Genomic DNA, 22,408 nt, shown 5'->3' with positions numbered 1-22,408 from the left:
AATTAGGTAACAGCTATGTTACACACTTTTTATTTTTATTTTTTTTTTGTTAAAAAATGGGTTGGAGTTATTTGAACTTCCGACCTCAAAAAAAATGAGTACATGTCACGAGATATACTCATGTAGGTTAGGGTCATTTCTGTTCTCGTTTTCTCAACAACTTATTAGTCATCAAAAGACTATTTAGATAATAGTATTGTTCACTCTTTTTTTTTTAAATTTTTTTTTTATTTTGTTAAAAAATGGGTTGACCTCAAAAAAAAAAAAAAATGAGTACATGTCACGAGATATACTCATGTAGGCTAGATGTATTTCTCTTCTAGTGTTCTCACCAACTCATTAGTCATCAACACAAAAGATTAGCTACCTAATTAGCAAACAAATATGGCTTGTTACGTACTCCTTTCTTTTTTTGGTTAAAACTTTTCAAAAAGACCGTCACAATGTGGTTAATAATTCTATCCGGTTGAATATACGAGAGAGAAAAACGGTAAAAATACCTCAAATTTATACTCTTCCGTTCCAAAAGAGCATGCAAATTCATGTTGGGTAGCAATATTTTAGAGTTATTTAAAATGGGTTAGAGTTATTTGAACAATTAAGAGATGGTCTCATGATTTGAACTTGAAAGTAAAATTCTAAAATTTTTGCCTTACGGTACGTAAAAAGTTATATGGTAAAATTTGATCGATGATGCAGGTGGGAGGGATGATAAAGGAGAGAGTGAGGCATCCAAAGAAATGGTTGATGAGAATGAGCCTATGGATGTTATCAACATGGTATGGTACATACATTTTATGTGGGAATGGAAGCCTTTCAAATCATTTCCCATACTTTCAAAGGTTTTCAAAGGTTTCTCAGAAGAAAAGGGAACAAGTTGTGGTCTCATGGTCTCTCAGCTATTTCTTGCTACTCAGAATGTTCTTCAGAACTATTAAGATCCTTAGCCACCTTGCTTTCTTCACGCAGGTCAGTTTATTTATTTATTTATTTATTTATTTTTATGTTAACATTAATTGTTATTAACTAAGGTCAGTCCACTTGTACCCTCCCTTTCTACACGTTTTAAAAATATATATTATTATAAATGTGGGTTAGGAGTGTTGGATTCAAACCTTCCTCTTAAATTCAATTCAGAAGGTTGTTTATGTCTTTTTAACTCCAAAATAGTTAAGGATTTTTTAATAACATAATAATAGGAAGATTTGAATTTATGAATTTATGATTTTTTTTTTTTTTTTTTTATGATATGGTACCCGAGTAAAGGAGGGATATGAATGAGCTAAGATCATGTTCAAATGAGAGCGATTTTAAGAATAAGATGGCTAAGAAAGAATTATAGGAAATTAACATTACTAAAGTATATTCATTTTCAGTAGCTCAATGTTAGATGAACTTCTAAAAAAAATTTTAAGATACATGTGAGTGTGAATAAACATACTACAACACAAGTTATAAGTAACGTGGAAATGATGAGACCTACACTTTTTTTAAATAAAAACAAATAAATTATAATAGACCTTAATTGCATCGCTATTAAAATATAATAGAGTATAAGGTGTACCTGAGATTTAAATAATATTGCTATGAATTTCTATAAAATGAACGTTATGTCCATTTTTTACCTACGAGACCTATCCGGAATGAAGATTCTGTTTAGAGGGGAAATAAATGAGAGTGAAGTGTTGGATGATGAAAGTCCCACATCGGCTAATTTAGGGAATGATCATGAGTTTATAAGTGAAGAATACTAACTCCATTGGTATGAGACATTTTGGGAAGCCCAAAGCAAAGTCATGAGAGCTTATGCTCAAAGTGGACAATATCATACTATTGTGGAGAGTCGTATTCATCTAACATGAAGAAAACTTTTGACTCGGAAGAAAAATCAAGAACATAGATAGATAAATAATAAATTTTAAATAGGTAGGGATGATGGTGACCGAAAAACAGTCGGCTCCGTGGACAATGTACATGCAAGTTTTTGCATATAATGGTCTGCTTTTCTTTATCACTGACAATCTGACACAAATAAATGCTCCAATACTCTCAGACCGAGTATTTAAGGTTTCTCACCAAGATTTGTCACTTTCAACTCTCTTCCTTTAATTATATTAAACTCACATCCACTAGGTTGACTTTTTATAATAAATTCTTTCTTTTCTTAAAAAAAAAAAATATATAAAAAAATACTAACGATTTTTTTATATTATTTTTTCCAAACTAAAGTTATCATTTTTGCATGCTCTTTAAATTTTCAATTAAGTAAATGAATTCAAAAAAAAAATTTCATTTCCTGATGTTTCTAAAAATCATATTTGAAGATTGTAACTCATGAAAAACCTATCATACATATTTTCTTTTCTTACTTAGGGTGCTTCAAGTGGGTCTTTTTATGGGATAACTCCGTCCTCCAGCTCAAGATTTTGGGACCCTATTCATCTCTTTGATCTTCTATTGAATCGAGAAATAAGTTTGATTGTCAATTCATCCTTTCTCCCTAAACAGAGATTTTAGCAAATAACCAAATATAACACTTGAGCTAAGGGTAAGTTGATAATTTTACTTACATCTCTCCCCGGAGCCTTGAGTATATATACGCCCCCAAAATAAAGGTTACTATAAGAAAAGCACCTATACCTAACAAAATTATATATATATTAAACTAGCATGTAAACAAATTACCTGCTAAGAAAAATTCTTGCTCTGTTGCTGGGTTAGGTTGATGAGGAGATGAACAACATATCATGGAAAGCAATTGACTACCCGGGAAGCGACCCCCAATTCAAAGCTAAAGCCAGGCAGTCAGAAGAGTGGAACCTGAAAGAAAAAGTCAGATCAAGAGAAATTGAGGAAGAAGAAGAGGAGCTTTACGGACCTCTTTTCAAAGGCATTGTCAATCTAGAACACCAAGTAGTAGCTGTAGGAGCACTTAGAAAGTTTGGATTTCCAGTCACTCTTCTTTCCCCAAGCACCAAATCTCCCAGCCCTTCAATGATTATCAAGTGCGACGCGGTGGTGGTCGGGTCTGGGTCCGGCGGCGGAGTGGTGGGTGGTGTGCTAGCTAGTGCAGGGTACAAAGTGGTTGTATTAGAGAAAGGAAGCTATTGTGCTAGAACAAACCTGTCACTCCTTGAAGGACCAGCCATGGAAGAAATGTACCTATCAAGTGGGTTAGTGGCAACTGATAACATGAATGTGCTTATACTTGCAGGCTCTACTGTTGGTGGAGGTTCAACAGTCAATTGGTCAGCTTCAATTCAGACACCAAGCCATGTAACCAGAGAATGGTCAGATGAGTATGAATTGGAGCTGTTCAGAAGCAATTTGTATAAAGAAGCATTGGAAGTAGTCTGTAAGAGAATGGGAGTTCAGTCAGAAATTGATAATGAAGGCTTTAACAATGCAATTTTAAGAAAAGGGTGTGAGGAATTGGGTTGTAAAGCTATCAATATTCCTAGGAATTCAGCTTCTGATCATTACTGTGGATGGTGCTGTCTAGGCTGCAAGAATGGGAGAAAGAAGGGCACTGCAGAGACATGGCTTGTGGACTTGGTAAGGTCGGGAAATGGCGCTATTCTACCGGGCTGCGAAGCCATTAGAATAACGCAGGAGAAGGACGGGCGCGAACGCAACAGAGCAAAAGGCGTTGCCTTTGAATTTGAGTGTGGATCAGAAGCCAAACAGATGTGCTTGGTTGAGTCCAAGGTGACTATTGTAGCATGTGGGGCGCTCTGTACTCCTCCATTGTTGAAAAGAAGCGGCTTGAGAAACCCCAATATTGGTAAAAACTTGCATCTTCATCCTGTAGCAATGGCGTGGGGTTATTTCCCTGCAGAAACAGGTATGTGATAACTGATAATATCATATTTCTACCAGAAAGGTAACATAGCACAAGTATTGCAGTATCATGTTACACTTATCAGATGCTTCCTCCAAAAGCACTTTTAAGTAGTTTTTAACTATTTTTAGCATTCTTCGACGCTTTTAGTCATCCTTACCATATGCATTTAGAAGGCAAGCAAAAGCTAAACACTCGAATTCTGTAAAATACATCTGTTAGGGAGAGATTTTCACACCCTTAAAATGAATGTTTCGTTTCCCTCTCCAATCGATGTGGGATCTTACAATCCACCCCTTGAGAGCCAGTGTCTTTGCTGGCATATCGCTCAGTGTCTGACTCGCTCTGATACCATTTGTTACAGCCCAAGTCCACCGTTAGCAGATATTGTCCTCTTTGGGCTTTTCCTTCCGAGCTTTCCCTCAAGGTTTTAAAACGCGTATATTAGGGAGAGGTTTCCACACCCTTAAAAGAAATGTTTCGTTCCTCTCTCCAACTGATGTGGGATCTCACAATCCACCCCCTTTGGTGGGCCCAGCGTCTTCACTGGCCTAGCACCTGATGTCTGGTTCTGAAATCATTTGTAACCACCCAACCCCACCACTAGCATATTGTCTTATTTGAGTTTTTCCTTTCGAGTTTTCCCTCAAGGTTTTAAAACGCGTCTATTAAGAAGAGATTTCCACACCCTTAAAAGTAATGATTCGTTCCCTTCTCCAACCGATGTGGGATCTCACAATCCACCCCCCTTCGGGGCCTAGCTTTCTCGCTGGCACATTGCCCGGTGCCTGACTCTGATACCATTTGTAGCAGCCTAAGCTCACCGCTAGTAAATATTGTTCTCTTTTGGCTTTCCGGCCTTTCCCTCGTGTGTCAGTTAGGGAAAGGTTTCCACACCCTTAAAAGAAATGCTTCGTTCCTCTCTCCAACTGACGTGGGATCTCACAAATTCATTAACATTCTTCCTTTACAGATGAATCATGGCCAGAGAAAGACAAGAAAAGCTATGAAGGAGGAATAATGACAGCCATGTGTAACATAGGGTCATCGCCTGATCAAGAACCTGGATATGGAGGAGCTGTAATCCAGACACCAGCATTGCACCCAGGTCTCTTCTCAATCTTAATGCCATGGGTATCTGGAACAAACATCAAACAAAGAATGTGCAAATTTTCCAGGACAGCTCATGTATTTGCATTGGCAAGAGACAAAGGTTCAGGAACAGTAGAATCTTCAAGCTCATTAAGCTACATAATGGATGATGGTGACGAAAAGAATCTACAGAAAGGACTGGAGAAGGCTTTAAAGATTTTGGGAGCAGCTGGGGCAGAGGAAATAGGAACACACCATAACAAGGGAAGAAGCATAAATGTGAAGAAAGTGAGTTACAGAGAGTACGAAAGGTTTGTGAAAGAGGAAAGTTCAAGGCCATTGAAGGATTTGTTGACGCCAATCTGTTCAGCTCATCAAATGGGAAGCTGCAGAATGGGAATTGGAGCAAAGGATTCTGTGGTGAATCAGAGAGGGGAGACATGGGAGGTGGAAGGGCTCTTCGTTGCTGATTCCAGTGTCTTTCCAACTGCTTTGGGAGTGAATCCTATGGTTACTGTTCAGGCTATTGCTTATTGCACTGCACAATCTGTCCTTGAAACTCTTAAAAGGAAGAGAAATTGATGGAAACTTCAGGATAACGTAACAAAGTTTGGTGCTCATTTCTTTTCTGAAAATAACATAAAGAGTTCTGTACTTCATAAAACAAATCATCAAAGAAATCAAAAGACTAACTAATTGTACAGATCACCGTTTCAAAATATAATCTACTTTATATTTTATAAATATTTCACATACTTTTTTGAGAATCAGAACAAAATGAAAATTGAAATCACACTTATCAGGATATGAAGGAATAGAATCACAAATCACTCTCATTTATTTTATTTTATTTTATTTATTTATTGGATAAGAAACCAAATACTGAGAAAAAAAAGGCTTCAATGATAAAAAGAACACAAAAAGATAACATTTTTTCTAATAAGAAAACCAATTTTCTTCAGAAAAAGATGAAAGAGAACTGAATGCAAAGGGGATTAACAAAATGCAGTCAGTCATTCCATGTTCTTAATGGAAGTGGAAAGAGAGGAGGGTGAGGCTTCTTTCAAGAACTTTCTAAAAAGAGACATTTGAAGTTGAAGCTTTGAGCATCTGATGTTAAAGGCGTTCATTTATTCCATTAGCCAAAGAAAACCCATTTATTTGAAGTCGTCAATTAGCAAAGGTCAACTCTCTCTCTCTCTCTATCCCACCTACTTTTCTATTGGCTTTCCATATGGTGGGACTTCAATCCTTTTCCAGTGTTTGATAAGTTTCGGATAAACCGGTATATGGGGAAGGGTGCACCTTCAAAGTCAGAAAAAAAAAAAAGAATAAATTACTGCAAAATATTCGGAGTCCAACATACAATTTGTGAACCTAAACATTGTTTAATTGGTTGAGGAAAAGATATTCAAATTTTCGTCCAATTGAGATTTTATTATCTTCTTCAAATTTTTTGTTGGAAAATTCTCTCTTTCTCTCTCTCTCCCCCTTCCCTCGTATTTGACCAGTGATGAAGATGAAAAACGAGAGATTTGATTCGAGAAAAGTCTCGACTTTCATAAGTCAAGAGAGAAAATGATGAATTTTCCACCACTAACCTCCAAGGGTCTTTTCCCGTGATTTAAACTCCCACTGCTTCTTCGATCTTCTGGCCGCCATGGAAAATCCTCCTTCCAGTTTCGTGATAAGCTTTTCCATTGTCGCCGTCCTCACCCTCGCCTCCTTCGCATCATGTATGGCTGCTGAATTCAACAGAACAAAAGTAAGTTTCTTTCAATTTCTTTCCCATTTACAATATTAATTCTTCGTACAAATTAAAGCTTCCTCGAACATCATAATCGAAATCTATTGTAGAAAAAGGACCTGAAGTTGAACGGCAGATTCTGCTTCCTGCCTGAAAGTGAAGCATTCAAATTGGGAGTCGCAGGTATAGTCTGTTTAATAATGGCTCATATCATCGGAAACACCATAATCTGCCACACCTATTGGCCAAAAGAGCACAGAAAGAGTTGCAGTGTCAAAAGGCCTCTGCTTACCACCCTTCTCATTTCTTGGTAAGTAATTGTTTCTTCATAATAATCTTCTTCTTTCTTTCCTTTTTTTTTTTTTCTGTATTTCTCAGTTCATTTGGGGAAATTTTGGTAGTAAAAGTAACCCTTTTTGGTATTTATTGTTACTGTGCTTAAATTTTTAGACAACTTTCAGAAAAAAAAAAAGTTAGAGAAATTCAATTAATGAATTATAAAAGGAATAGCAGAGCTGGTCACCGGAGGGAGAGAGGAAACTAAAAAGATAATATGCTAAAGGAACGTGGCCAGCTTTGAGGTGTTTCGGATTCCTATACATGGGATCCATGATCTAATTAATTACTAGACAACAATATTATTATCAATAAAGCAATTATAGTACGAGAGAATTATTTCAAGAATTAAGTAATATTTTCAAAAAGGAAAGACAGAGTAATTTTAAAACTTATCTTACAACCATAACTATTCTTTAAACGGCGATAAAAGTAAAACAAAATTAATTAATGATAAGTTTATACGAAAAAGATTCTTAGCAAGTTGCATAGATATGAATTAAAGCACTTAAGAATCTTAGAAAAAGGGATTATAAATTTTCTTCTCTTAGCTAGTATAATTTTTCTATTTTTCTAATAATTCTTTCAAACTCAATCAATCTTATATAAGTTTATAATCAACCAATTTCAACTATCTAACTGAAAACTGAAAAATGCAACGAACATTGAAGAATAAATTAAAAAACGTTTTAATAATGGAATAAATTGAAAACGCCCTTCAATATTAAAGCATATATTTAGGTAAAAAAATTAATAAACAGAGGCTAAAATGGTAAATAAAATGAAATACCAGGGTTAGCTTCGGAATTGCGGTGGCGATGATTATGGGAGCAACCAGCATGAGCAGGAGACAAGAGTATGGGAAGGGGTGGGTAGAAGGAGAATGCTATTTGGTCAAAGACGGGGTATTTGTTGGCGCGGCCCTCTTGGTTCTCATTAATGGAGGGTCCACCATAGGCTCGGCTGCCATTGGAAGGAGGCGGCGCGCTAAAGGGCCCAATCAAGTACATGCACAAATTAGATAACAAGACTGGTTATACATCATCAAAATATTTCCCTTCTTTTTTCTTTCTGCATTTATTATGATGAATAATGAAAATGCCTCATATTCCCACTTATAGTTCTAAATTTATTTTTCTTGTCCTAATTTGTATAGTACCCCCAGAAACAAATAATTCATGGCTTGCAATCTCCATGTACCATTATCTATGTATTAATATCCTTTCATAATAGTTTCAGTGTTAGTACTAATATAAGCAAAACAAATAAAATAATATAAATTTAGTTCCTTTCATTTAAGCCTAGCTTTAATTTGATCTCTAAACTTTACTATTCATCTTCCCTAAACGTTTTTATTTGCTTGAAAAACCTACCTATTTTCCTTCTCCCTTTTACTCGAGCTTTAATACAATGCTATCAGCTAGCACAACTAAAAAAAAAAAAAAAAAACTCAAATTATAAATAACCATCGTTCACTGGAACCAAATTACACGGACAAAATTGACATTGAAGCAAAGTCCAAATTAAAAGTTTTAAAACCATAAAAAAAAAATAGAATTATATCCAAATTGTGAGGCCAAACCAATTTCAAAACACATCACCAAAAACAAACACAACAATCAATTTTTATATTTAAGATGATAATATTGTGGAATAAAACATTTTTGTCCTTGATGAAAGAGAAGAGAGTGATTGATAAAGTATAGGCTGCACCAGTTGAAAATTCTCTCGAGAGTTACTGGCAAGTTGGACGTAGATATTAAGGAATGATCCCAAACTTGCTGGCCTGCCATTACCAGTATCATATTCAAACACACAAAGATAAAATACAATTTCTGTATTTTAATAAGCAGGCATGCTCACACCACAGGAAAGAAAAGAAAGTGGATTCAACCTGGAAAGTTATCTAGTCAGAAAATTTGGTCACACCAGGAGTCATAAACAATTGGTAAGAAAAAGGTTTGTTGTTCATAAACTCTACTTAAAAAATTAAACTATGTCCATTTTAGGTCACTTTTTAAAAAATGCATTTTTAAAATCTTGATCAAATTTAAAAAATAAAAACACAACTATGAATTCTTGAAAACTTAACATTTGAAGATAAATTATAAAAACAAATATCAGAGGCCAGACCCCAAATTATGAAAATTTAGTAAAGAGTTAACCAAACCTTCAAAAAGAAATTAAAAAAAAAAAAAAAAAAAAAAAAAAAAAAAAAAAAAAAAAAAAAAAAAAAAAAAAAAAAAAAAAAAAAAAAAAAAAAAAAAAAAAAAAAAAAAAACAAACAAACAAACACAAACGAACAAAGAAAACGCAAGCATTATTTTTTCAAAATAGAAATCCGGAAGCAATTTTTCATCAAATCGGATACCAATAATTTTTCTTCAGTCTCAAGAACTTCGAAATAAAAAGGTTGTGTTCATGACAGAAGGTTGTTCATGGATTAACCACGCAAACAGAAAAATATTCAGACAAATCATGCATGCAACAGGTGAAGGTGGTGAAAGAAAATAATTACAAGGAGATACGTGCATATGTAAATCATATCCTTAGAGCCACACACAAATGACTAGAAAGAGTAATACTTACCTACTACCGAGGTCCAGCAATTTGTTTAGCCCAATCTAGTACAACAGGAAAAAAAACTTGTGAGTCCAGCTAGCAGTGAAGTATTATTACTCGGCTAAGAGCCTTCTCCCACCATAATTGTATCCCCGTCCCAAGTTATTTGAGACCCAGAAAATTCTCACCACTTCTAATGCCATAGCCAACGTTGCCGCGCATTTGTGGAATGTCGCCGCTTGTCTGCATAAAGCCGTTTTATTCTAAAGAATCACTTTAAGTTACCTGCCATCAGAGCAGAAATATACCAGATAAACAAAATAAGACAAAACCTCAGCGCCAAATTTCATTGGCCTAGATAACCGGTTGTGTCTATTCCTTGATCCGCGTTCAAGAGAATTGGAAATTGCATCGAAGAATACATTCTTGTTATATGCAGGCAGCACAGAGAAACCCAACAGAAGAGGAACGCAAACCATGAAATGTATGATATTATTCCAAGCCATACCTTAGCACCAGGTAGCGTCCAATGTCTTTCTCCCCCATGATAAAAATAATCGCATTGTTCACTGTAAACTCTGAAAGTTCCCTTTGCTTTGCTTTGCTTTTCCAAGACAATCCCACGTCCTTCTTGAACTCCTCATTGGTGGCTTGAAAATCAAATTATTCAGTGAACTACAATTTGAAGATCATGGAGACCATGTCAATAAACTACTGGTGATGGTGAGCACAACAATTTAGAATTTACAGTGTTTTCAAAACGTAAATGATGTTGAGGATTATTTGGGAGTGAGTGTCACATTGGTTAATTTAGTGGAAGATCATGGGTTTATAAGTGAGGAATACTAACTCTATTGGTTGAGGCCTTTTGGGCTTTTTAGTGGAAGATCATGGGTTTATAAGTGTAGAATACTAACTCTATTGGTTGAGGCCTTTTGGTAAAGCCCAAAGCAAAATCATGAGAGCTTATACTCAAAGTGGACAATATGGAGAGTCGTGTTCGTCTAACAAATGATACATAAATTAACGTACTCGGTGGCAAACAATAGTCTATATTAAAAGATACAAGATACAAGGATTTTCAGTTATATCCATGGAACAACATTGTATCAGTTCCACATTATATATGTGTGTGTGTGAAGTAGCTTTTAGGTTATAACAAAAAATACCACCAACTGCTGTTTAAATAAGGTGTAGACTTCAAATCTACTTGTTCGAGAAGAATAAAAAAATATCAATATTTAGCTCAAATAGACCAAATGATGTGGTTTAACTATAAGAAACTAGAAAGTCGTTATATGAAAATAATTTTGAAAACTGTATAAAGCACCAAACCTGTTGAGCAGGTGTCTCTCTCGGAGATAGTAACGAGGGTGCTTAATGTTCTAAAGCAGCAATTGATACCAAAGAATTACAAGGAAAATGTGTGGAAGCACCCAAGTTTCTTGCACCAACACAGTCTTTTTGTGGAGGAAAGTACGTCTGCCACAGACTGATAATTGAAAAGGAGTTAATGAGGATGCTGACAATGCAAGCAATGGACCTGAACCCGAAAAAGAAGGTTATTCAGAACAGACTGCCAGGAAAGAGTTGATGGTGAGTAGAATATAGGTTTATCCGAAATTTAAGCTTTGGATTTGCCAATCTCTTGCCAAATTGGAGGAAAGGAACAAGTAGATGTCATTGCTGTTGAATGGGATGGTGAACAAACATCATGAAAAGCAAAGCATGGTTGTTAACTATCAATTAGCTGATAAAAAAAAACTAGACATGATACAGGATCAACACATGCACAATCTGAGTTTTTGGCAAATCCTAAGTCAATATTTAAATGATTTTGAAGAGCCTGTTACTTCTGTTGCCAGTTAAAATGATAAAGTACTTCGAAGACTGAAATATAAAGTGATTTTCCGTTGTTTTCCTTTTTTCTCCGATGCAGAAAATGACAGAAACCAGTGTTTTCCAAGGACAATGAATAAACTATGTATATTGTTACAGCATACCTGCAGCTACAGATATGCAGACAATCTGCTAGGATGCTGTCCATTATTAAAAGCCAGAGTATTCTGGCACTGTTTTGAGACCATCAATGTTTCACGTCCAACTGAAGCAGACAGAGGTGAAGTCGAGACCCCAGCATGATTTGACTGCATTGGAAAAGCTGAATGAGATTTCCTTTTTCATGTTATACTGTGCTAATTCTTTACGTAATAGACAAACAAGAGTATCTGGACCACAGCAGAACCATCATGAATCTGCTGGTCTGTGTTAGCAAATGAGGGGGACCAGAATTGCAGATTCTTGTATAATAGTAACACTTTCTAAAATATATTCAGACTATATCAAATAGTATTAGTTTAAACAATGTCCATCGAAAACTGGCGCAATAGTGTGCGCATACCCTATAAAAATGCAGTTCTAACGTTGATTTCTTGTTTTTGCAACAGCATAGCCTTATATCTAATCATCCTATTAGACGTATAAGGCATTGAAGGATGGAAAGGTAATCTATGCCGGAACAAGGCAACCTTATATTTCATATTTTAAAGCTCTAAGCCAATCTGATCGTACATTGACCTGACGATAAGTGACGAGAAGGAAATATGATTTAATACATCTCTGTTACCTTGATGTCACTGCTCCGAAACAGAATACATTCATACACCTTATCACTTGGAAGGATCTGCGGGAGATCGATCTTTCATCCTTCTTAATATTTAAGACGTATTGATTACTGTTCAAACATTGGTACTAGTGCATGATACTGACCATACAAATCAATGACCTACAATTGTCAATTGCGACATATTATTTATATGAATTCGAACATGATAACGCCAGCGTTCATATTACGATGAGACGAAACAGAGCGATAACACAGAGAAACAGCGCTGACAGAGAGCACGACTGTTGGATGATGAAAGTCCCACATCGGTTAATTTAGGAAATGGTCATGGGTTTATAATCTAAGAATACACTCTTCATTGGTATGAGGCCTTTTGGGAAGCCCAAAGCAAAGCCATGAGAGTTTATGCTCAAAGTGGACAATATCATACCATTGTGGAGAGTCGTGTTCGTCTAACATGGTATCAGAGCCATGCCCTAAACTTAGCCGTGTCAATAGATTGAAAAATCCTTAAATGTCGAACAAAGGATTCCAAAAGGAGTCAAGCCTCCTCGAAGGTACGAAGGCAGTCAAAAATGACTAAAACTCCAAAGGAGTCGAGCCTCGATTAAGGGGAGGCGTGCTTTGTTCGAGGGGAGGTGTTGGATGATGAAAGTCCCACATCCATTAATTTAGGAAATGGTCATGGGTTTATAATCTAAGAATACACTCTCCATTGGTATGAGGCCTTTTGGGAAAGCCCAAAGCAAAGCCATGAGAGTTTATGCACTATCATACGGAGAGTCGTGTTCGTCTAACAACGACTTCATACGTACCATTCTTCAGGCCGATGGTAGACTCGTGGATGCTGAGGTGGTAGAGAATTCCTTCATAACGAATCTCACATTTGGGAATAAAACTCATCGAGCTCCCATTGTATGATCCCACGGAATAGGAAGAAGCTTCAAAGCCAGATTCGGTCGCCATCGATCAAGAAAACTCCAAAACCTCGAAATGGATATTAAATAACAGATTGAAATGTGAAGCTGAAGTTTGAAGAAACGAACTGGTAGCTTGCTGCGATCCGGACGATTAGGGCTTTCTCCTCCGGCCAAGCTTGGTTTGATGCAACGTCTTTCTCCCCATTCATCAAACAGCAGTAAGCGAATTTGGTTGACACTGGCGTGAACTTGCAATTTACGGTATTTATATGATCGCTTGACCGGGCGCCAAAACTTTTGGGACGTAAATTATTTTTTTTTATAGAGTTTTTTAAATATCTTGAATTTTTTAAATAACGAATTTGTTTATTTTTATTAACCACAAATATACTTTTATTAATTACAATACATTTTAATAAATTTTGATTAATCATTTAAACTAATTTTTAGATAATTCATCTAGTATTCTTACAAAATTCACTAATTCATATTTTTAATTTGTTAAATTTTAAAAATATTTATCGTAAATTGATTTTGTTTAAAAATATACTTTCTCCGATTATTTCTTCTTGTTATGAGTTATTTTTTACTTCGTAAAAATTATTTTTGTCGTGTTTCATGTATTTATCATTCAAAATTAACTTTGATGATATATAAATATAAAATCAATAACTAAATTAATTTAAAATGATTGCTTAATTATCGAGTTAGCCAAAAAAATTTAATTTATTTACTCATAGATTTTAAATTTATACAATTAATTATTAAATATAAATTTTTTTCCATAAAAATTATATAATATATTGTTAGTTTTCAATTTTATATTTTATAAATTAAAAAAAAAATTGTAAAAGTATTTATAATCTTTAATAATTTTTTTTAATACCCACATCAAAAAATTATGTAATATTATATAAGTTTCAATTACGTAGCTTTTATGGTGATTATAATAATTACATTAATTAAACTTTAATTATAAGTTTCAATTATGTAACTTTAATTATCACTTCTAAAAGGAAATTAATTTTTTTTAAAATATTTATATTTATCAGTTAATTTCTTATGTAATTGGAACATTAAAAAAATATGGATTGGAAATTAAAAAAATAGTTAAATAAGAATTTAGTTGTTTTTAAAGATTAAAAGTATAATTTAAAAGTTAATTATACAAATATTTTTTAAGAAATTATACATATTTATGTTTATGATCGGTAATTCCTTTATTTTTCTTAAAAGTTAAGATTAAATCTGTTCTTCGACGAAAAACTTTCACGGAGCTGTGAAGAATTTCGATCTCAATCGACGAAAAACTCGAGCAACCGTAGAAGAAGACGAATTAGGAAGAAGAAATCTGTCTTTCACGGAGCTGTGAAGAACCACCTCCCTCTACTTCTCCGACATTCGGCGACCGCCGGCGAATGTATGTGTTAATTCATACCGAAAATTTCAATTTCAGGTTGAACTGCTCATTTCAGAAGTATTGATAAGTTTGGTATTCTGCGGATTTCTCTGGATCATAAACCCTAGAAGTTTTATGTTAATTTCTGTGGATTTCTGTGAAACGGAGGCTGTTGATTGAAATTAGAAAGTTTGAAGATGGAACAGTTGAAGACGATCGGCAGAGAGCTAGCCATGGGTTCTCAGGGAGGGTTTGGGCAGTCGAAGGAGTTTCTGGATCTGATTAAATCGATCGGCGAAGCGAGATCCAAGGCTGAAGAGGAGCGAATTATCATCCAGGAGATGGAAAATTTGAAACGCCGTCTCACCGATCCCGACATTTCCAAGCGCAAGATGAAGGAGTATATTATTCGTCTCGTTTATGTCGAGATGCTCGGTCACGATGCCTCATTCGGCTACATTCATGCCGTCAAGATGACTCATGACGATAATCTTCTGCTGAAGCGCACTGGCTATTTGGCCGTCACCCTCTTTCTCAACGAGGACCACGACCTCATAATCCTCATTGTTAATACCATCCAGAAAGACCTCAAGTCTGACAATTATCTCATCGTCTGTGCGGCTCTCAATGCGGTGTGTAGGCTTATTAACGAGGAGACTATACCTGCAGTGTTACCGCAGGTTGTCGAGTTGTTGGGACACTCAAAGGAGGCCGTTAGAAAGAAGGCCATCATGGCTCTACATCGCTTCCATCAGAAATCGCCCTCTTCCATATCGCATCTTCTCTCCAATTTCCGTAAGGTGGGTTTCAGATTTCGATACTTGGTTGTTGCTTTTTTTTCCCTTCAGTGCCGTGAGAAGTTCGCTTGTTTGTTTATTTTTTTGGTTGTAGAGGTTGTGTGACAACGATCCTGGAGTCATGGGAGCTACACTTTGCCCTCTTTTTGATCTCATTACCACGGATGTACATTCCTATAATGATTTAGTTGTAAGTTTTGTAAGCATTCTTAAACAAGTAGCTGAGCGCAGATTGCCGAAGAGTTATGATTACCACCAGATGCCGGCTCCATTCATACAGGTCCGATAATCTCTGCAACATAGGTTTCTATATGCATTCTGATTGATAAGGTTACTTAGCTGCTAATGTGCCTTCTGCAATGACCTTTTTCGTTTCCTTTCAATTGAAGCGAACTTAATTGTACAGATCAAATTATTGAAAATTCTTGCATTACTGGGTGCTGGCGACAGGCAAGCAAGCGAACACATGTATACTGTTGTTGGGGATTTATTTAAGAAGTATGATCCTTTGAGTAATATAGGAAATGCTGTACTTTACCAAAGTATATGTTGCGTTGCTTCTATTTTCCCGAATCCTAAGTTGCTGGAAGCTGCTGCTGACGCAATCTCTAGATTTTTGAAGGTTTGGTTGTACTGCCCCGTGTACGGTGTGCTATGTTAGTGACATTAATCTATTTTGGCTTTGACCTATATTTACTTTACACACTTTTGTGGCCAGAGTGATAGTCATAATCTAAAATACATGGGCATTGATGCACTTGGTCGACTTATAAAGCTAAGTCCAGATATTGCAGAACAACATCAGCTAGCTGTGATTGATTGTATGGAGGTGAGTGATATTTTTCTCTCTGCCAGGCAGCTAGCCTTGATAAAAATGTGTTTTACATGTATGCAGATAGGGCCGTTGCGTTTATATTTTTTTGTTCTTTTTTGTTTCTGTGGATGTAAATAGACTAAGCTGCATTCCAATTTTATTTTATCCTTGGATTTATAAAAATGCAAGTTGTGAGAGGACAAGCATTATTGTCTCCTTGAGCAACTAATTATATACTTATTTAAGTGGCAGTGGCTTACAATTGTATTATTTAGAATAATATATAATTTATCCCATTTCAATTACAAATATGTTGACTACAACTCTATATTCAAGGTTGATTTATATGCATGCTACTATGAGTTATATTTGATCCATGTTTTGGTGTTTGTTCCTCAGGATCCTGATGATACCTTAAAGAGAAAAACATTTGAATTATTGTATACTATGACCAGGCCCACCAATGTGGAAGTGATTGTCAATCGCATGATTGAATATATGATAAGCATTACTGACCATCATTATAAGACCTATATTGCATCGAGATGTGTTAAACTAGCCGAGGAATTTGCACCTAATAACCATTGGTTCATTCAGGTATTTGGACCTTATCTCCTTCTTGTTTGTTTGTTGAGTGATTATTATTACTGTTCGAGTATCAGCCAGATCCTTTAATCCTCTTCAGACCATTAATAAAGTTTTTGAACACGCTGGAGATTTGGTGAATATTAAAGTTGCACATGATTTGATGCGGTTGATTGCGGAAGGATTCAGAGAGGATGGTGATACAGTAGATAACCAGCTGAGATCATCTGCTGTATGTAACTTCATTAGCACTCTATTATTGTGTTTGCTAAAATTTTATCATAGGCACGATGTAATAGTATTATGATGCACTTTTGGATATCATATGATAGCCTCATGCTTCATAGTACTGCGTATCTTTTAAAAAAGTCATAGCGTGTGCCTATTGGAAGTTTTTCAACGTACACCCAAGATTCGAAAATCTGTTGTGCCTCAGTGCTCTTCACGCTGTTAAAAATCTGTGACTTTATTAATTGTGTTTAAGTTACAACTATTTTTTAGCACCTCTTAGCATCAGTTTAGGAGCCTTTATGATACCAGAAGTTTCTTTGTTGCCTCTCATTGATGTCCAAACTTATATTTATATCTATTGACTATTGATTTTGTTTCCCATGACAACACACTTATATTTGTTTTAAAAGTGTTTATAAAATTGTATCATTATGTATTAGCAACTATGGGCTGACCCAGTGTTACCAAGGGTCAATGGAAATAGTAAAGGACATTAGAGGAAATGGTAGAAGTCAGGGTGGTCAGCTACCTTATATTTAAAATTTTACTAGTTATCTTGCCAACCAATTATAGTAGGGTCTAAGATTGTCTCATAAGAACAGCGGAGGTGTGCGTAAGTTGGCATTTTATCCTCCATGTTTTATTTGGAATGTGTTGACCATAGGCGAAACCCCAAAGATCGTATTTTTGGGATTGAATGTCAATGAATTATTTCTTAAAACTTCCGTCCTTTTTCTGCAGTAGTTTCCTTATTAAATTAAACTATTTCATGCATAGGTGGAGTCATATTTGCGCATTATTGGGAACCCGAAGCTTCCATCTGCATTTCTTCAGGTACAATTCTCCAATCTCTAACAAACTGCAAAAATTACACTCCTTTTTAATATCTTGAGTTAGTTCTAATTTCAGGTCATCTGTTGGGTTCTGGGAGAGTATGGGACTGCTGATGGAAAGTACTCTGCTTCATACATTGCTGGAAAGCTTTGTGACATAGCTGAAGCATATTCAAACGATGCAAGTGTCAAGGTATGTCTATAATCTTGAATACCTTGATGGTCTAGGGAGGTTAAGGTGTTTAACCTTCCTGTTCGTTCTCTCTGTGTTGCCTGATTCTATTTTCTTCCTCTAGACATGTTGAATATAATGGTTGGTGTTTTAATTTGTTTACAGAACTTTGGAAATTACTCTGGTACAATTTATTTTTTTTTCACGATAAAATACACAGCAATTTCAATGATTTAGGACTTAGAAGAAATATATTTAATTTTTCATACAACGCTTTAAAAATGTGGATGACCAAAAAAAAAAAAAAAGAAAAAAAAGAACTGTGGTTGCCAACATCGTTAGTTAACAGTTAATGTCAAATTGCAATGAAATTACATGAACATTCGCTGAATGTACAATGAACAGCTTACTAAAAAAGACCACCAGTTTAGATTTTTTATTTTTTTTTGTATCTAAATTGGTTACCAGCTGACTACCGTTCCGAGTTCAGAATGTTCTTTAAAAAGTAGTGCTATAGATTTAATAAGGGAATGCAATTCTTATCTTTCTGACAACGTATAAGTACAAGAGCGGGATTTATTATTTTTTTCAATAACAACCTGGACTTGCATAGGCAAATGAGAAATTACTGTAGCTGTAGTCTGTAGTCTGTAGACTATCATCACCACTTGTTTAATTTGTAAAGAGAACCCTTGTTAAACGGAAGATGTTGGGAGTGTGCTACATTGTGACAAATGTTGTTCTTTGGAGGTTAAGCAGTTACCGCCTTGTTTCCGATTTACCAGTTATCTAATTTTCGAACATAGAGCTTTGCCATGATTTTTTAGGAGTTAATGTATATTGCCGACTCTCAAGTGATGTGTGGTTCACTGGTTCTCTTTGAAGGCTTATGCAGTGACAGCTCTCATGAAAGTCTATGCATTTGAGAAGATGTCCGGGAGAACAGTGGATATGCTACCTGAGGTAAATTTAAGACGTTTATGCTTGCTGTTCTTTATTTTTTCTGAAAAGAATGGTTACATTGGAAAAATTACAACTTCGTCTGGTTGTTGAATTCAGCTTGTGGAACATGGAAGGGTTAATTGGTTTGCTGATTAATAGCATCGTTGCTTCTCCCCTTCCACTTTCTCGACTTCCTTTTTTCTTTTAAATTCAAATCTTGTGGTACCAAGCATCTGATGTGTATCTCTAGTATTTCACTGAACTTCCCTGTCTTCTCTATGTTTGATATAGTATTGGGTGTTCATTCTTTTCTTACTGCGTTCATCTCCTTGTTTCTTTTTTCCTCTTCTTCTTTTTTTTTTTTTTTTTTTTTTTTTTTTTTTTTTTTTTTTTTTTTTTTTTTTTTTTTTTTTTTTTTTTTTTTTTTTTTACTTATTCTCGTAATAAAATCATCATTTGTCGAGAGTGACCCAAAGAACCAAGAAAAAGATGAAGGTCAGGGAATATGAAATACCGGTCTCTCCCTATGCCTAAGAAGCTAGACCCAATAATCAGCCCTTAGATGCATCTCTTTCTTTGTAGATGTAGATTTCCTTAGTTGACCTATCTCTTTCTTTGTAGATGTAGATTTCCTTAGTTGACCTATCTCTTTCTTTGTAGATGTAGATTTCCTTAGTTGACCTACCACTCTACGCTTCTTTCACTTGGTCTAACATGAGGAAAGGGAAGGAAATGGAAATCCGATGCAGACTGGATCTTTTCCTAATCGACTCGGATTGGGAAGACCTTCTGCAGGACACTATTCAAAAAGTGGGGACCACATTCGCTTACGTTCATGACCTCATTCTTCTTTTCTATTTCGAACAAACTTTCTTATAGTTGTTCATCTCTTTATCAGACTATCAAAATTTGTCATTTTTTTTTTACAAAAAGTAGAAGTATCTTCTACGAATTGATGGATCTCAAACTTCATCTTCTTTTGTTGCAGTGTCAATCTTTGATTGAAGAATTATCAGCATCCCACTCAACAGATTTGCAGCAACGTGCGTATGAATTGCAGGCCACCATAGGTTTAGATGCTCAAGCTATTGAGAATATAATGCCAGCTGATGCAAGCTGTGAAGATATTGAGGTGACATTTTTCACTGCAAGACTATTTTTTAAGTAAAGTTCGTAGGCCAACTTCTCTTTTTAGTGTACATATGCTATTCTTTTCTATATGATTTCCATTTGTAAGGTCATAATCAAATGAAATATAGACTTAAGAGTGTGTTTGATATAACATTTTAAAATGCTTAGGAAGGACTAGAAGTGTTTTATATAAAAAAAAATGATTGCGTTTGGTTATAATTCTAAAGAGCCCTAAAAAGTGAATACTTCATAAAATTTCTGATGATGAAAAGTAGTAGAAGATTTCTAAAAACAAATAAAAATTACTTAAAATACTTCTAATGAAACATTTAATTGATTTTCTTCAAAAAAAAAAAAAGCATTTATAAGAGAAGTGTTTCACATAAAAATACTTCTGAAATAGGCACCCCAAACTTACCTTTAATCACAAATTTTCGACACTATGCTTTGTTGGTAACATATTTCAATTTTTCTTGCAGATTGATAACGATCTTTCATTCCTCAACAATTATGTGCAAGAATCACTAGAAAATGGTGCACAGCCTTATGTTCCTGAGAGTCAGCGATCTAGGATGTTTGACGTTAGCGCCACCAAAAGTCTTGACCAACGTGAAACTGTGTTACACAGCCTGAGGTTCGAGGCTTACGAGCTTCCGAGGCCTCCAGTGCCATCAAGTATTCCTCCTATGTCACCTGCAATCTCAGCTGAACTGGTTCCTGTTTCCGAACCGTATCATCCTAGGGAGATGCACCAATCTACATCAGATCCCTCTGTATCAGATGATGGTTCATCTCAAGTCAAGTTACGACTTGACGGTGTTCAGAAAAAATGGGGCAGGCCGACGTATTCTTCTCCTGGTTCATCTGTGTCAACTTCTAGTCCTCCTCAGAAAGCAGTAAATGGGGTTTCGCAAGTAGATGGTACCAGTACTGTAAGCTCAAAACCCACGACTTATACCCCAAGGACTGCAGAACCTGAGATTCCTGCAGAGAAACAAAAGCTTGCTGCTTCCTTATTTGGAGGTTCATCCAAAATTGAAACAAGGGCACCTTCTGCTGCCCATAAAGTTACAAAGACACACCATGGTGCCAATAAGGTTCAGGCAGCTAAGACGACCGTTGTGCCTGCAGAAGTCCCTCCTCCTGACCTCCTCGACTTTGGTGAACCGACTGTCACCAGTAGTGCACCATCTATTGATCCATTTAAGCAGTTGGAAGGGCTTATTGATGAAAGCCAGGCTTCTTCTACCGAGAATCCTAAAGCTGTTGGAATCAATAAACAACCAGAACTTATGGCATTATATTCCGGGACAACCATGAGTGGACAAGGAAGCAACTTTGTGAATCTCATTTCCTCCAACAAGGATGGTTCAGATTTGACTTCTGGATTGTCGAAAGTGACCGCAAAGACGGTTCACGGACAAACTATCGTTTCAAATATGGCACAATTTAGCAAGGGTCCCAATGTGAAGGCATCATTGGAAAAGGATGCAGTCGTTAGGCAGATGGGTGTGACCCCTACCAGTCAGAATCCAAACTTGTTTAAAGACTTACTTGGCTAAGAAATTTCAATGGATACCCAAGCGAGACATATTTATGATTTGTGCACATTATCATCCTCTAGCAGATTGACTATGTGATCATAAGCTACAATTATCTGAATGACAGACGCAATTGACACAACACACGCACGTGGAACGAACTGCAAAAAAACCTTGAAGGCTGTTAAAAAAATTCTGGTGCAGGTATGTACTCATTGCCAAATTAGTTTACTTTTTGCACTAGTAGAGACTATGTTGAGTTTTTGTAGAGTAGAAACTTTTCGGATTTCGATACTTACACGAATTTACGACGAGTGAGAAACGTGGCAAAAAAAATTTCCAGCATGCATGAGGTTTTGGAAAACTGGAGAGGCAACCAGAAAATGCTGTGATGTTTGATTTGTTTTGTTCTTTGTTTTCTCTGCCCTCCCCAGAAGTGAGAGTACATTCTGTTATATATTTGATTACAGTGCTGAATAAGGGAAGATTCTTTATCTTCTGTCTTCTTTTTCATTGTCTCTTGCTGAGTCATTCCTCGTTCAAGTTTTAGCTTTTGGTGGACCATGAGAAGCCTCTCTTCATGTCAAAATTGGCTTCAATTTTTCCCCTTCTTTCTTCCTTTGTTTTCAAGTTCAACCCCGGGGGTAGGATGAACGGATTTCGAACCTCTAATCTCTTGCTCGAGGATATATACTTTAATGAAATTGAACTGTGCTCATGTTGGTCTAAGCGGATGAACGGATTTTGAACCTCTAACTTTTTGGTCAAGAGGATATATACGTTAATGAAGTTGAATTGTGTTTACGTTGGTCTAAGCGATGAATGAATTTTGAACTTCT

At 35.8% G+C, this 22,408-nt stretch overlaps 3 protein-coding genes and 2 long non-coding RNA genes across 8 annotated transcripts in view; 3 read left to right on the top strand and 2 right to left on the bottom strand.

Moving 5' to 3' along the window:
- The window catches only part of LOC111477017 (long-chain-alcohol oxidase FAO4A), a 6,124-nt gene extending 574 nt beyond the window's left edge, over window positions 1–5,550 (top strand). Inside the window, exons 2-4 of the mRNA XM_023120941.1 lie at window positions 700–969; window positions 2,722–3,844; window positions 4,815–5,550. Coding sequence (XP_022976709.1) covers window positions 700–969; window positions 2,722–3,844; window positions 4,815–5,515 — 2,094 coding nt within the window. The 3' untranslated portion in view covers window positions 5,516–5,550. The remainder of the gene's footprint in view (window positions 1–699; window positions 970–2,721; window positions 3,845–4,814) is intronic.
- On the bottom strand, window positions 3,733–6,914 carry LOC111477129. 3 transcript variants are annotated; one of them, XR_002717223.1, is made up of 3 exons: window positions 6,800–6,914; window positions 6,535–6,675; window positions 3,733–3,805 (listed from the first exon to the last, which is right to left on the bottom strand). It is a non-coding gene; the product is annotated as an uncharacterized LOC111477129 (long non-coding RNA). The 3 variants fall into 3 exon arrangements; XR_002717222.1 differs by having other exon boundaries at window positions 3,767–3,832; XR_002717224.1 differs by lacking the exon at window positions 3,733–3,805 and adding an exon at window positions 5,507–5,561.
- Window positions 6,575–8,148, top strand: LOC111477105. Its single transcript, XM_023121093.1, has 3 exons — window positions 6,575–6,698; window positions 6,791–6,990; window positions 7,810–8,148. Exons 1-3 carry the CDS (start codon window positions 6,594–6,596, stop codon window positions 8,039–8,041), a joined length of 537 nt encoding a protein of 178 aa, XP_022976861.1. The 5' UTR covers window positions 6,575–6,593; the 3' UTR covers window positions 8,042–8,148.
- Window positions 8,149–8,743: 595 nt separating this feature from the next.
- On the bottom strand, window positions 8,744–13,378 carry LOC111477127. Of its 2 annotated transcripts, XR_002717220.1 has the most exons (6): window positions 13,020–13,378; window positions 11,582–11,725; window positions 10,914–11,121; window positions 9,767–10,253; window positions 9,606–9,640; window positions 8,759–8,802 (listed from the first exon to the last, which is right to left on the bottom strand). It is a non-coding gene; the product is annotated as an uncharacterized LOC111477127 (long non-coding RNA). The 2 variants fall into 2 exon arrangements; XR_002717219.1 differs by lacking the exon at window positions 13,020–13,378 and adding an exon at window positions 12,205–12,300 and having other exon boundaries at window positions 8,744–8,802; window positions 9,606–10,253.
- Window positions 13,379–14,353: 975 nt separating this feature from the next.
- Window positions 14,354–21,905, top strand: LOC111477009 (AP-4 complex subunit epsilon-like). The gene is made up of 11 exons (XM_023120926.1): window positions 14,354–15,323; window positions 15,415–15,600; window positions 15,727–15,942; window positions 16,039–16,149; window positions 16,534–16,731; window positions 16,820–16,951; window positions 17,728–17,784; window positions 17,860–17,976; window positions 18,841–18,918; window positions 19,886–20,029; window positions 20,508–21,905. Exons 1-11 carry the CDS (start codon window positions 14,721–14,723, stop codon window positions 21,588–21,590), a joined length of 2,925 nt encoding a protein of 974 aa, XP_022976694.1. The 5' UTR covers window positions 14,354–14,720; the 3' UTR covers window positions 21,591–21,905.
- Window positions 21,906–22,408: the final 503 nt, after the last annotated feature.

Source organism: Cucurbita maxima, unplaced genomic scaffold (genome assembly GCF_002738345.1).
Source record: "Cucurbita maxima cultivar Rimu unplaced genomic scaffold, Cmax_1.0 Cma_Scf00003, whole genome shotgun sequence".
Lineage (NCBI taxonomy): Eukaryota > Viridiplantae > Streptophyta > Magnoliopsida > Cucurbitales > Cucurbitaceae > Cucurbita > Cucurbita maxima.
The sequence above is the reverse complement of the archived record's forward strand: the minus strand, read 5'-3'. Positions and strand labels throughout refer to the sequence as shown.

What these genes read in the sequence shown, in the direction of transcription:
- LOC111477105 (XM_023121093.1), top strand. Translation starts at nt 6,594, where the DNA reads ATGGAAAATCCTCCTTCCAGTTTCGTGATAAGCTTTTCCATTGTCGCC. An exon ending in CTGAATTCAACAGAACAAAA is followed by an intron (nt 6,699 to 6,790) that starts GTAAGTTTCTTT and finishes AATCTATTGTAG; the next exon opens with AAAAAGGACCTGAAGTTGAA. An exon ending in ACCACCCTTCTCATTTCTTG is followed by an intron (nt 6,991 to 7,809) that starts GTAAGTAATTGT and finishes ATGAAATACCAG; the next exon opens with GGTTAGCTTCGGAATTGCGG.
- LOC111477009 (XM_023120926.1), top strand. Translation starts at nt 14,721, where the DNA reads ATGGAACAGTTGAAGACGATCGGCAGAGAGCTAGCCATGGGTTCTCAG. An exon ending in CTGTGATTGATTGTATGGAG is followed by an intron (nt 16,150 to 16,533) that starts GTGAGTGATATT and finishes TTTGTTCCTCAG; the next exon opens with GATCCTGATGATACCTTAAA. An exon ending in CAAACGATGCAAGTGTCAAG is followed by an intron (nt 17,977 to 18,840) that starts GTATGTCTATAA and finishes TTCTCTTTGAAG; the next exon opens with GCTTATGCAGTGACAGCTCT.